The sequence below is a fragment of the Furipterus horrens genome, unplaced genomic scaffold, assembly GCF_987537825.1.
Source record: "Furipterus horrens unplaced genomic scaffold, mFurHor1.1.pri manual_scaffold_11, whole genome shotgun sequence".
NCBI lineage: Eukaryota > Metazoa > Chordata > Mammalia > Chiroptera > Furipteridae > Furipterus > Furipterus horrens.
This window is the reverse complement of record NW_028327181.1, coordinates 99247314-99260631: the sequence shown is the minus strand read 5'-3', so window position 1 is coordinate 99260631 and position 13318 is coordinate 99247314. Positions and strand designations below refer to the sequence as shown.

The window sequence follows — 13318 nt, the reverse complement described above, 5'->3', positions numbered from 1 at the left end:
AGAACCCAAAGAATCTTTCTTTCTTTTTTAAGAAATGCGTTTGGCCGCGGCAGTGGGGGCCCTGCGTCCTGCCGTGAGCTGCGTTAGGAGAGACCTTGAACAGAGACTGAGTTTGGACTTGCCCATGGCGCTTGGGAGTTGGGAACTGCTCAGGGGTCAGCTCATTTATGACATCGTACAGGCTGGAGGGGAAGGCCCAGGAGGGTGGGCTGTCCCTGGCTTCTTATTTTTTATTTCTGAAAAGTGGGGGGGCAGGGGGACAGAAGGGGTCACGCGTGGCTATTGAGCAGTCCGAGATGAGCTGTGTCCGCCGGAGACCAGCGGGACATGCGTCCCGTTTCATGTCCTGCGCCCCTTTCTTCCCAGAGACATGGCAGCCCCCGTGGCGTGCCGGCCCAGGCTGCTGCTCCGAAGCCTCTGTCCTCCCCCGGCCCAGATGCCGGCCCTGTGGTTGCCAAGTCTGGCTCTGACTCACTCGCGGAGGACACCTGTTCTGTAACGAGCCCCAGCTGCTGTGTCTCGGTCTGGGCCCTCTGGGGCGAGCCGGCGGCCCGTGTGGCCGTCTGTGCACATTTCCTCTGACTCAGGGACCCCGCACCCCACCGAGAGGTGCCGTCAGGCTGTGGTCCTGGATGTCAAAGAGAAGCCATGTCCCAGGTGCCGTCCAGTCATGGAGGTCACAGCTGTTGACCAAACGCGTCTTCCAAAAGAGCCCTTCACGGCCTGTACCCACTGAGGATAGACCTCCTGTCCCTAGAACTGGCCATGAGAGTGCCAGGCAGGGGCGGTCCCTTCCCTGAGCGCCTCCTGACGCCCCAGTCACTGCGCGGATGCCTCACGGACAGTTCTCTTGGCGATGTGTTCATACTCTGGTCTCAGCAGGGGACGCTCTAGCGGGCCGGGACCCCATGCGATGGGGTTTTATAAGCCTGGCCTGCTACGGGACGGGACCTTGATAGACATCTGTCACGGAGCGGGGTGAAGGGGGATTCGGCACCCGCGGGCGGAGGACTGGAGGGCAGGGCAGTGCAGCTGCGGCCTCTGCCCTCGCCCCGCTTTCACATGGGGGACTCGGTGGAGACCAGTCTGTAGCCTTCAAAGATGGGAGCTGGTCTCTGTGGAAATTTGCAACACCCACAGCAGCTGGGGTACCATGTGCTCAGCGGGGGGCATCGCAGGTGGGAGGGGACACCTCCGCATCCGGCCCCGGTTATGGGGGAGCTCTGTGTCCAGGGCCTGCACACGTCCCCCGCACAGCCTCTCCCTCTCCCGTCCCTCAGAAGGGAAGTTTGTCAGCGGAAAGTCTCCCTGAAGCAGGAATTTTCCTAAATGACTTGCTGAAGGTGCTGCACCAAGTTTACTCAGCAGAGAGGCGGTGGCGCTGCCCCTCGCCCTGGGCCTGAGGGGACCACCAAGGGCTGTGCAGACGGTCCCTTTCCTCCACCTCCCATCATGCCTGGCCCTGGACAGGAGCAGATCAGGTTCGGAGCGCCCAGCGGAGAGCCCTTTCCAGATCTCCCGGCCCTTACAGCCTCCTCCTGAAGCCGGGCTTTAGTTCTCTATGCCATTCATGCTCACGGTGATAATGGACTTGGATAAGAGGTCACAGCCTCTTCTACGTCCTGTTCTTCTTGCAGTGGGGCAGGGGAGGGCCCAGCTCAGCCCCCCTTCGCTGGGCTCCCGCCTGCCTGTCACAGGGCAGCCAGCTGGGAGGCCGGCTGGGATCATAGGACCAGGGTCCCCAGAGGGGGGCCCGCTCCCCCTCGGGCTCCCAGCCGGCTGCCGCAGCTCTGGTGACTGTCATTAGCGTGAGCGTGATAAAGCTGCTCGGTGTAAATGTTAATGAGGTCTGATGCCTCTGCGCCGGCTTCCAAGCGGCAGATTGGGAATGGCGCCTCCTCCCCACGCCCGCCTTCAGCAGCCGCTCTTCCCTCCGCCCCTCCCTTGTCCCCAGCCCAGTCCCGACTGTGCCGCGTGCACCCCATTTCCTTTCGCAGAGAAGGTTCAGGTTTCCCACAGGCCAGTTTTCCAAGACAGGCTTTTCTTTCTTTTTTTTTTTTTAAGTAAAGGTTCTCTCTCCCCTGTTTTCTCTCCGAGAGAAAGCCCAAGGTGCTGACAGCCCCCCTTGGGCTGGACCCCCCCCCCCCGGACTTTCCACACTCATTTTTCCTGGGTGTGGGCCCCTCTCTCCTCGGCCGGGGCTGTTTCTCTGAGGGATTTGTCCCGGAAGCCACTGGCTCCGGTTCTCCCCGCTCCCCCTTCTCTCTAAGTTAAAAACATCACTAACCAATGGCATCCTGGTTGGCCCTTTCCTCTGAGCCCTTTGGGGCGGCATCCCCTGCGGCGCACCGCACTGCCCGGGCCCTGTGTCCTTTCTCCTCGGTGAGCCGGGGGGACCGGGCCTGGCGCCTCTGCGGGTCCTCACCTGCCCGCCATCTGTACCTAATCCGTGCCCCTGCCCAGCGCAGTGCGGGCTGCGAATCCATAGTGTTTGCTAAAGACAAGGGAGCAGGCGCGATGGCCCCGGACGCCGCCAGGGACTGGCCTGGAGACGCCCTTCCGGGAGTCTCAGGACAGCGCGTGCGAGGAGCCGTGGAGCGGCGCAGCTCTGGGTCCCTGCCGCGCCGCGACACTGCGGACTCCCAGCTGAGGCCTTGCCCGTCCAGGCGCTCACTGGCCGCCTGGGGCTCCGTGCCCCCCTCACTCCTGTTTCTGTCTCCCAGGCTGTCTTCACTCTCCTCCTGGGACCCTTCACCTTCTTTGACCTCCAGAAGACCAAGTACCTGCAGATCCTGACCTCCCTGATGAGGTGGATCGGTGAGTCGGGGACACAGCGCGAGCCCAGCCCTGTCTCCCCCGTCCCTTCCTCAGCCCTTCCTGCGACCGCTGGGCAGGCTCACGGCCCTCGCTGACGGGTGCAGGTCTCCGTGGGTGCCTGCGGGCAAGGGGAAGGCGGGGAAATTTAGTACCGAAAACGCTGTCACTTGAAGGTCACACAGTGTGGACAGAGCTGGGGCAAGGCCTGGGACGGCTGATCTGGGGCCGGCCTGTCCAGCGCCCGCGGCCAAGGCTGGGCGCCCCGCAGGGCGTGCGGGCGGGCGCACACAGTGGGGTGACAGCTGTCGTCTCCTCGTGCTTCCTGACGGGCTGCCTCCCGCCGAGCGAGGGCCTCTCGCTTAAATCCTGCCACCCCACCCGCAGGGGCCACGCGCGTTGGGGAGCTGGAGGCGTTTTCTCAGTAACGCGGCGTTTGGGGGCAAACTTTCTCCCTCCTGGCTCCCCCGGCTTCACCTGTCATCCCCGAGTCCCGAAAATCTGGCCCCTGTCTGCTCGGGACTGGCTGCCCTTGCCCTGCCGCCCCCGCGATGGGAAGGGGCTAGTCAGACGCTGGTTCCCGGTCCCTCTCCCTCCGGGGTGAGGTGGGCGGGAGCAGGGCTGGGGGACGGCGGGGGGCGCCCAGGGGGTGACAGCTCGTGGCTTCTGCAGCGCCCTGGCGCCTGTTTTGCGTGGCGCCGTCCCCCGCGCCTCGTGAGCAACACACTCATTAAAAGGGAGGCGACTGTGACAGGCTGAGGAGGAGGCCAGCGGGACCCGAGGCTCCCCCAGACCCGGGAGGGGCTGAGCTTCTGCTGTGGGCAAGACCCTGGGACCTCAAGGGCGACGGGAGCAGACGCTGGCCCGTTCCGGTCCCGCCGCGGGACTCCTCGGCGGCTGCAGACAGTGGGCTGCGCTGGGCCACGCGCGGGCCCCCGCGCGCTGGGCAACCCCACGCAGCTCCCTGGCTCCCAACCAGAGCCCCTCGCACGGGGTCAGCCTCGGGGACGGCAGTGGGGGTCGCTGGGACCCCCAAGGCTCTGGCCCTCGGAGGCAGCCCCCTGCAGGGCGGCGCAGCGATGGCCTGGACAGAGCGTGTGGCTGCAGAGGGGACTCGAGAGACAGAGCAGCTCATGGAGGTCACCCACACGCGTGTCCGGGGGGTGACATTGTCTGGACGTTGTTGTCTCTGCCAGTCCTTCGCCTCTTTTCCCCCTTTGAGCCGAGAGAGAATCTCACGGCAGGAGTCCCCGCCGACCTGTCCTCCTAGGGCTCTGTGGTGACAGCACCGTCATCTTTCTCCTAGAGACGCTCAGAGCTCTGTGACGTGGGGCCCTCTGCAGTCCGAGGGCGCTGCCCGGCTGAGTAAGCCCCCCCGCGGGGCCCAGCCTCGGGCTCAGCTCCCAGGGCGCCTGCAGCCGCCTGGGCGTCTTTCCTGTGGACGGGGAGGCAGAGGGCAGCGTGGCATCAGGACGGAGCTGGGGACCCTGGGCCCCCCGACAAGGCCGCCCGTGTGGGAGGACCAAGGTCACCCCCGGACGCCTGCGGGCCGTCTGAGGGCTCCCCTGGGGCCCAAGCTCACCCCAGAGAGCAGCGGGCACCACAGCCCTGTCGGTCCTCTGGCGCCGGCGCGGGGTTGTCGGCTCACGGCCACGCCCTGTGACCCTCCGGCACACTCGCTTCCCTCTCCCGCCTCCGGGCCCCGGCTGGCCGACAGCCAGCTGGAGCTCTCAGGGTGGCAGAAGCTGGCTTGGGCTCTGGAAAGACAAAAGGAAGAAATCAGCACCCAGGGGACCGGAAAATCATAAACGAGCTGAGCCGGAAACGATCTTGGGCTTAATTAGAATTTGTTCTGCCATCTGTTGAAATGAGGCCGGGCGGACGGCAGGCGCCCGCCCCGGGCAGCCCCCTGGAGCGCCAGGCAGGCTGAGAGGCCTCGAGGCCTCCACGGCTTCCTCTGCGCCCTCCTTCAGCCCCAGCCCCCGCCCCAGAGCCCCTCGCGCTGCCAGGACGGGACTGAGAGGGCTGGATGGCCTCGGATGGCCGCTTGTCCAGGGAACGTCAGAATGCGTGCGACAGGTACCAGTGTTGATTCATTTGTTTTGCTCCCCAGGTAAGTTCTGGGGAGACCAGGCTGGTCAGTTTGGGGGACTTGGATCGCAAACGCCTCTGGATTCAGTGTGCAGGGATGGGCTCCGCTCGCCGCCAGCAGGGGAGACCTGTCCCGGGTGCCACACCTGCCGGCCGCTCCCACCGCACCTCCTCCCTTTGTTTGCTTCCTCAGCTGGGACAGCGTTTATTCCATATGTGCCCCCACAGGCCAGGCCTGTCCCAGCCAGGCCCCGTGCCCGGCAGCAGTGGAGGCAGGACCCTCAGGGAGCAGCTGTGCAGGTAACGGTGGCCCTGTGGGGGCACTGTGCCGGCACCAGGGGAGCGCTCGCGGTGGGTGTCACAGCCGCCTGTCGGGCACCACGTCCCTGAAGTGGCCTCCAAGGGGGACTCCCCCAGGAAGTGCTGGGGCGCTGGGTGTCCCAGCAAAACCTTGACGCGTCACGGTCTGCTCTGCACAGCCCCACGCCACTGCAGCCCCGCGCCGGTGCGCGCTCTGGCCTCCCCCCGCCGCCCCCGAGGAGGCTTGAGCCCGAGCGGAAGGAGAAGCAGGCCCCCAGCACGGAGGCAGGTGGGGGGGGGCGGGGGGTGCTCCTCTGCAGCTCCCGGGACTCGCTGCCCCAACCCTCGCTGCTCCTCCGATGACTGTAGGCCGGGACTCGGGCAGGGAGTGTCATTCCCACAGCCCCGTCCCCAGCTTCCCCCGGGAGACACCAGCAGATGCCTCCCAGCTGGGGACATGAACAGCTGGCTCAGCTCGGGACGCCCCGCTTGGCACCATTAAAAAACCGGTTCCCTAATAAATACTGCCCTGGAGCGCGGCAGCCGTCCGCGGGGGGGGGGGCGGGCGCTTGCCCTCCGAGCCCATGTGCTTGGATAAGTCGGCCCTGTCTCGGGGAGCCTCTCGGCCCGCCCCTGGCTGGTGCCCCAGATTTGTCTTCTAGACCGAGCTGGGGAGAGAGGTGCAACTTGGTGGTGGTGGCCCAAGTGGCAGAAGGTCCCCAGGAGGAGACCGTCACCTGGGAGGGAACAGAAGGGCTCTCTGGTTTTACGTGTCCCCAGAATTAGCTGTGGCCGCTTGCTGACTCCCCGGCAGACCCGTGACCGATCTCCGCAGAGCGTCTCCTGGTGGGAGTTCTGTGCTGTCACCACCAGCGGCCAAGGGTCCCCTGTGCCCGGGCCATCTGTTCACATGCTGCTGGTTCAGCAAGCCAGCTCGGGACACGGGTTCCTCCACAGCCGCTCGCTGCCCGAGGGCCTCTCAGAGGGCAGGGGCCCTCCTCTCAAAACGAAGGGGCCCGGCCCCTCGGGGCAGCCCGCCGCCCGCCCTGTGCTCTGTGCCCGCCCCGCCTGCAGGCGCTGTCCAGGGCTCTCCCGGCCGTTACACACCCGGCTTTCTCCAGCCCCGCAGCCAGTGGAGGGAATCCAGGAAAACCTTTATGTGTCTGTTTCATTTGGTCTTGATTTTATTCCCGGCTTTCTAAAAGTTCTCCCTGCAAACGCAGAGGTCAGTTTAAAGGAGAGGAACCCGGGGTTTTTGTCTTAAGTCTCTTCAGGTAGAGGGGACACTTAAGTCTGCAGAAGCGTCAGCCACGTGCCACACACGGCCCCTCTCCCTCACGGCAGGACCGGCCTCCGCTCTGCCTGGCCCGGGGCAAAGGCCGCGCTCTCGGCCGCACCTGTAGAGCGGCCTCCGCTGTGCGTGGGGCTGCGCCCTGCGCTGAGCTGGCTGTGGGAGGGGGACACCTGCTTCCCCGGGAGTGGCGGGCAGATGGGCCTGGAGCTGGCGGGGGAGGGTCTGACCCACAGGGGCCACAGGGGCGCCTCTGCAGAGCTGGGTGGCCCACAGCAACTGGGCTTAGGAATTTCCTTTCGGTCCAGGGGGACCCAGGCGCCCGGCGTAGCCCTGCCTTCCTCGTCCCCGGCCTGGCCCGCTCTCCCTCGTCCCCAATTTGCTTTCTCCCTGGCCAGCGGCGCTGAGAGCAGCCTCAGTCAGCTCTGGCCCCCAGCACAGCACCACAGGCTGGGCGGCTCAGGCAGCGGAAGTTGACCTCCCAGTTCTGGAAGCCAGAAGCCCAAGGTCAAGGTCTCTGGCTCTTCCACGGCCACCTGCTCTGCGTGCAGGGGAGAGCGGCTGGAGTCTCTTCCTCCTCTTGTGAGAGCCCCGGCGTCATCAGGGGAGGGCCATCCTGGACCTCGGGCACCTTTGTCACCTCCTGTGGGCCCCATCGCGGGGCACAGCCATGCTGGGGGTCAGGGCTTCAGCGTAAGAATTGCAGGGGGACAGTTCATAACTAGGGAAGGCTGGTGAGCTTCAGGGAAGCTGGCAGTGCCCGGGCTTCGTGCTCCCCCTCTCTGGGGAGGTCGGTCAGCCCCCCGGCCCCGCGCTCCCAGCAGCTGCAGGCTCTGCCAGCTCAGGCGTGAGAAGTGCAGACCCTCCCTCCCTGCACCACTTGCCACGGCCTGGAAAGTTGAAGGAGGAAGAGGCCAGGCTCTTGATTCCGTAGTTAAGACTTGATTGCTTGAGAGACTCAAACGCCTGCCCTTCATCAACCATCTCCTCCGCCTGACGTGCCTGGGAAGGGGCAGGCCCTGTGCCGAGTCCTCTGGGATGAATTTAGCCACGGGTTCCCGGCAAACCGATTATTTAAACATCCTCCTCCTCTGCTTCCATGGCGATGACAGGGAGGAAGAGGAGGACAGAGCTGGACTCCTCCAGAAATCGCAGGGGCCGACCCAGCACAGGAAGGGAGCCGGGCTGGCTCTAAACTCCCTCCCTTCAGCAGAAACCCAGGTGACTCTGTTTGGGGAGTTATTGCTGCAGGCGAGACCAGCAGTCACAGAATGTCTGTGGCCCGAGATAAACCCTGACCCTGGGCCACGGTGCCTTTGGAGGCCGGCACATCTGGGGGGCGGGGGGGGGCCTTTGCCTGGAGGGAGCACCTCCCGGCCAGGGACCCGGTGTGTCCTGTCCTCTGAGAAGGGAAGTGAGCCCCTCCCCCACCCACAGTCTGCACTCCGATGGGAGGGGGTTGAGGGTGAAGGGCAGAGCACTTGGGCCCCAAACAGAATTCCTTTTCCTTGTCGCTGAGCCAGAGTCCCCCCCAGGTGACAGCGATGGGGACAGCGTGGCCTTGTGTGACCTCAGGAGGAGCGGGAAGGGCTGAGGGCTGCTCTGGCTCACAGAGCAGGGGTCAGCAGCCTGTCCCAGGTCCTCCTCGCCCCACTCCCAGCCTGACCCCCAGAGCGCTAAAGATGAGCTGACATCTGGCCAGAATGCTCAGACCTGGGGACGTCCCTGGAAAGGGTGGGGACTGCAGCTGGACCCTGCCAGGGAAGGCGAGGTCACTAGTCCGTACCCTCCTCGGAGCCGAAGGATAGAGCGGGATTGGCAGGGCGCTCACCGCCCTGCGCCTCGGTGTCCATCCGCCCCCGCGCAGCCCCAGCCAGTGGGCGCGAGCCTCCCTGCGCCCCCCCCCACGCCTCCTGGCCCGTCTGTTGCTCTTGGTCTGTCTTCTTCATCTTCATTTGCTGTCAGACCTAATGAGTGTTTGGAGCAGCTGTCTCCCAGGGATGGGGCGATCCATCTGGACAGTGGCCTCTGCCCCTCTCACGGCCCGCTGGGGTGGGGGGATGCTGGCCTCCGTCCCAAGAGCCCTCAAGGTCAGAGCCACCCACGCGGTGCCCTCCCGCTCCTTCCCTCCGCTTCCCTCTGGCTCCCCACGGCAGCACCGCATTTAGGGTGTCCCTGGTTTCTTTTGAACTTGCCAACTTGGAGACCATGTTGGGACATCTTCCCTTCCCTCTTGGCTCCAGACCGCAGCCCAGCACTGCCCGGGTCCTCACAGGGACCGTTCTCATGGTTAGCGAGGGCTCGCCGGGCCACTTCTTAACGCTCCTGGGGTCCATCCCAAAAGCCTCTGGCATGGTGACTCCTGACATCCAGTCCGTGAAGGTGGATCTGGTTTTTGGAACAGACCTGTTAGTTTTGGGAATACTCGCTTGATTGAGAAAATGAGATTGGTGACCAATCTAAGTAGTAGTATTGTTTGGTAAAACTAATTACAGTTATAAGGTGAGATAAATTTTCCTGATCACCCACAGGGGACCCCTGTTAGGTGTGCATTTTGGGGCGGGGCGGGGGGGCGCATGCTTTAAAAGTCTGTCCCAGGGCCCTAGAAACCTGCTGCATAAACTGGGTTACGCACACACAGCCGAGCCTCCAGCCGGGGCTGCCAGGCAGCACACAAGCCAGCTCCTCTCTGCGTCTCTTACAGCCTCTCGGGGCGTCAGGCCGAGAGGGAGCAGCGATGGGGGGCACCACACCCCAGGAGCCCGCCCCTCCCTGCCTCCCGTGCTCACTGCTCCCAGGGTTGGGGCCGAGGCCGGAGAGGCCCCTGAAGGGTCCCCACTTGCCTTCCTATGGGTCTGCGCCAGCCTTGGCCCGGGCCAGGCGTGCACCAGGTCACGGGGGGACGCATGGGAGAGGCACAGCAGGACTTGAATCTTGCTTTACAGTGGCTGTCCCCTTGGCTGTGACCCCAGTGCCCTGCCTGTGGTAACAGACTCAGCTGCAGTCTCCTGAATAACTTAATCACCAGGCTGCCCCAGGCCCCCCATTTCCGCTCCGCTCCATAACCCTTCCCCACCAAGGACAGACTCCCTGGCGCGGGGGCTCCACCTCTGCCCCATCCAGCCTTTCCCCTGCCCCCCCACTCCGTCCTGTCCCTGCAGACTCTCTGGGGTTCAGTTCTTCCACACAGCACTTGGCCCTGCACGCTCCCCCAGAAGTCATGAGGCAGACTGCAGGCTCCCGGGTGCTCTGAGCATGGCGGCCCCACGGCACCCTCGCGCTGACCCCTGCCCCCCAGAGGGTTCAGCCAGAGGCAGCTCCTTGGCTGTGACCTCAAGGAAGGAAGCGGGTTCACACTTCCCACTTGACAGACCAGAGCTGGCAAGACGCGCTGTCCCTGGGACGGGGAGCATCGTGGGCCCCTCGATGTTGGGAGTGGCAGGGCAGGGCAGGACTCAGTCACAGCTCGTCATCCTTATTGGCAGTTTCCACAGGCCTGCTCCATGTCCCCTCAGATGCCCTTTGGCCCAGGAGGACAACCGCTCCAGATGTCCTGGGCCCTCCATCGCCCCAGCTCCCAGACACGCATTTCTGAAGCAAGGGAGAGAGCAGAAATGCGTGCTAGCCCAGGAGCACGCCCCCGCAGGAAGCTGGCAGGGCCCCCAGGAGAGCCCCTGCGGCCAATAAGGGAGCCGGGCAGCGCCTGGCCGGGAGTATGTGCGTCCCTCTGGGAGCACCGTGCGCCACCCTCCTGTCCTGCCCAGGCCTGCACCCACCAGGGACACGTTCCCTTATCTGCTGGGGTGGGGCTGGGGGAGGGGCGGGGCGGTGAGCGGGACAGCGGGAGGAGCACAGGGACATTCATAGGATCGTTAGTCGCTGCCGACCTGCCCCAGGTCATGGCCACCAGGGTCACGTGAACTGGACGGTTCTTGCTTGTGGGCTCCCGTTGCTCGGCAGGCACCCCAGGCCAGACCCTGTCCAGGCAGGGCTGCGGCCGCCTCTGCTGGCTGACCCCCCTCTCTCCTGCAGCCTTCACCATCATGATCGCGCTGGCCCTGGTCCGCATCGGCCGCGGGCGCGGGGAGGGGCACCCGCCCCTGGCCGACTTCTCTGGGCTCCGGAACCTGTTCGGGGTGTGCGTGTACTCCTTCATGTGCCAGCACTCCCTGCCGTCCCTCGTCACCCCCGTCTCCTCCAAGCGCCACCTCACGCGCCTGGTCTTGCTGGACTACGTGCTGATCCTGGCCTTCTACGGCCTCCTCAACTTCACCGCCATCTTCTGCTTCCGCGGCGACAGCCTCCTGGACATGTACACCCTCAACTTCGCGGGCTGCGACATCGTGGGCGTGGCCGCCGTGCGCTTCTTCCTGGGCCTCTTCCCCGTCTTCACCATCAGCACCAACTTCCCCATCATCGCCGTGACCCTGCGTAACAACTGGAAGACGCTCTTCCACCGCGAGGGGGGCACGTACCCCTGGGTAGTGGACCGCGTGGTGTTCCCCGCCATCACCCTGGTGCCCCCGGTGCTGGTGGCCTTCTGCACCCACGACCTGGAGTCTCTGGTGGGCATCACCGGGGCCTATGCGGGCACCGGCATCCAGTACGTCACGCCCGCCTTCCTGGTGTACCACTGCCGCAAGGACACCGCGCTGGCCTTCGGCCACGGGACTGTCAACAAGCACCGGTCTCCTTTCCGCCACGCCTGCTGGGTGGGCTTCGTGCTGCTCTGGGCTCTCTCCTGCTTCCTCTTCGTCACCGCCAACATCGTCCTCAGCGAGACCAAGCTCTGACGGCAGGCGGGGCCACTGACGAGAGGGGTGGGGGCCCCGCCTGCAGAGACCGTGTCCAGTAGCCTCCCGGTCTCCGTGGGACAGGTGCGGCCCAGGCTCTTGGAGGGGGCCCTGCATGTCTCCAGCGGGGATCCTGTCCCCGCCCAGGCTTCCTGCCGCACCGCCACCTCCCCGCCCTCTGCGCAGCCTCCTCCCAGGTCCTGCTGCCGGGGCCGGCAGCACCCAGCCAGGCTGCACACCAGCACTTGGCTCTCGCAGATTCCAGGACAGGTTCCCGGCACCGCCCCCCAAACCCCCTGAGCCGTGGCGACGCAGCGCGGGCACTGCCACTGTTTATACTAGTCGCCCCCGGCTCCCTCTGCGTCCTCATCTGCGAGATCTCCACTGAAGCTCCCTCTTCGGGGTGAATCCCGGTCCCTAACCCCTCCCCTCCGGGCCTGCCACTGACACGCGGGCCCGCCTGTCCGCCAGGCTTGCTGTGGCCCAGCGTCCCTTGCCTGGCCCGCCCTGATGACAGAGCAGGAGGTGCTAATGGGCACCGGGGTCCCCAGACCGGAGCTGTGAGGGCCCTGCTGTGACGCCAGCACCTGCCCTGGGCTGAGCGCGTGGTGACTCAGGAGCAGCCCGCCCGTGCGCTGGTTTAAAGCCCCTGACGGGTCCCCTGCTCTGGGACTGCCCTGCCCCTGCGGTGGCCTGAGAGTGTCAGGGCACGTGGCAGCGTGCGGCCGCTGCAGCTCCCACCCTGTAGGAGGTCAGGGCAGCCCCTGTCCCTGCTCCAGCACCAGATGTGGCTCCCTGTCCTGCCAGATGTGGGTGCTCCGTGGTCACACACTTCGTGTCCCTCGGGCGCCATGCGGTGAGATGGGGCGCCAACTGCCTCACCCACAGAGGGGCTCAGGTCCCGCCCATCTCCCCATCAAGCACGCGCGCGCCTTCGGGGCAGCCTTCCTCGGGAACAGGAGGCGGATGAGCTCTGCATTCCCAACGTGCCTTCTGCCCCAGCACCTGGGGCTCCTTTCTGACCCGCCCTGGCTGCCGGGGCTGGGGCCTGGCCCTCCCTGGCCTGAGCCCAGAGCAGCTGGCCCAGGAGCTGCCTCTCCGGGGCGGGGTCTCAGGCCCATGCCCCCTCCTCTCTCGGCCCCAGTGCCTTGCTCAGCCCTCCTTAGGCAGCTGCCCCTTCCCTTTGCACTGTGTCCCCTTGACACCTTGGAGAGTGGCGGCGCTGGGTCTCCTGGGGCCACAGTGAACTCATGAGGGCAGAAGGACACGTGGGACTTGCAGGAACGTGGGGAGTCCACAGGAAACACTGCGCCCACTTTGGCCCCAGAGCCCCGGCCTGTAAGACCCCCATGTCACAATGGCTGTCATTTGCTTTCTCACTGTGGTCACCTGCGCAGTTCTCATCTTGTCCCCACATGTCGTCATTTTCCATTTACCCGGAAAAGACACCCCTTCGCCATCTGCCATTGTGGCTTCCTTCCAGGGGGCCTACCCCGAGGGGGGCAGAGCAGGGAGCCTCTGAGCTGGGCTGGCCCCCTTCAGCTCAGGCGCTCCTTGGAACGGCCCCTCTGCCTGCCCAAAGCTCACTTAAAACACCTGCCCTTGCCTTTCTCCAATCATGTTCCCTCTCGCTTAAGAACAATGCAAATTAAATCATGCGCTTCCCCAGGCTCCAGACCAAATTGTGGGTGTGACTTTATTGGCGTCATAAAGCCCAGGTTGGTTTATGTGACGATCCGGAGCCATAGAGGCCCTGGTGGCTGTGATCCGCTCTGAGCTGGGCAGCCCCAGTCCAGGGAAAGTTGGCCCAGGGTGACCGCATCGCTGATGGCAAGCTGGTGCTGCCTGCTGCCACTGTTCCTCCGTGTCCACCTGTTGTCTGTCCCACTGGAGATCAGATGGGGACGCCACAGGACTTGGGCCGGGGGAGGGGACACACCCAGATGTCGCTGGCTCGCCGCATGCATCCAGCACGTCTGTTTTCGTGTATGCTTGGTGAGGTGGGCGGCTGGGTCACGGTTTCCATTGC

At 65.1% G+C, this 13318-nt stretch overlaps 1 protein-coding gene across 1 annotated transcript in view; it reads left to right on the top strand.

The window, feature by feature from the left end:
- Positions 1–11571, top strand: part of SLC38A12 (solute carrier family 38 member 12) — a 39299-nt gene extending 27728 nt beyond the window's left edge. Inside the window, exons 8-9 of the mRNA XM_090291015.1 lie at positions 2724–2817; positions 10529–11571. Of these exons, the coding sequence (XP_090147141.1) occupies positions 2724–2817; positions 10529–11289 (855 nt within the window). The 3' untranslated portion in view covers positions 11290–11571. The remainder of the gene's footprint in view (positions 1–2723; positions 2818–10528) is intronic.
- Positions 11572–13318: the final 1747 nt, after the last annotated feature.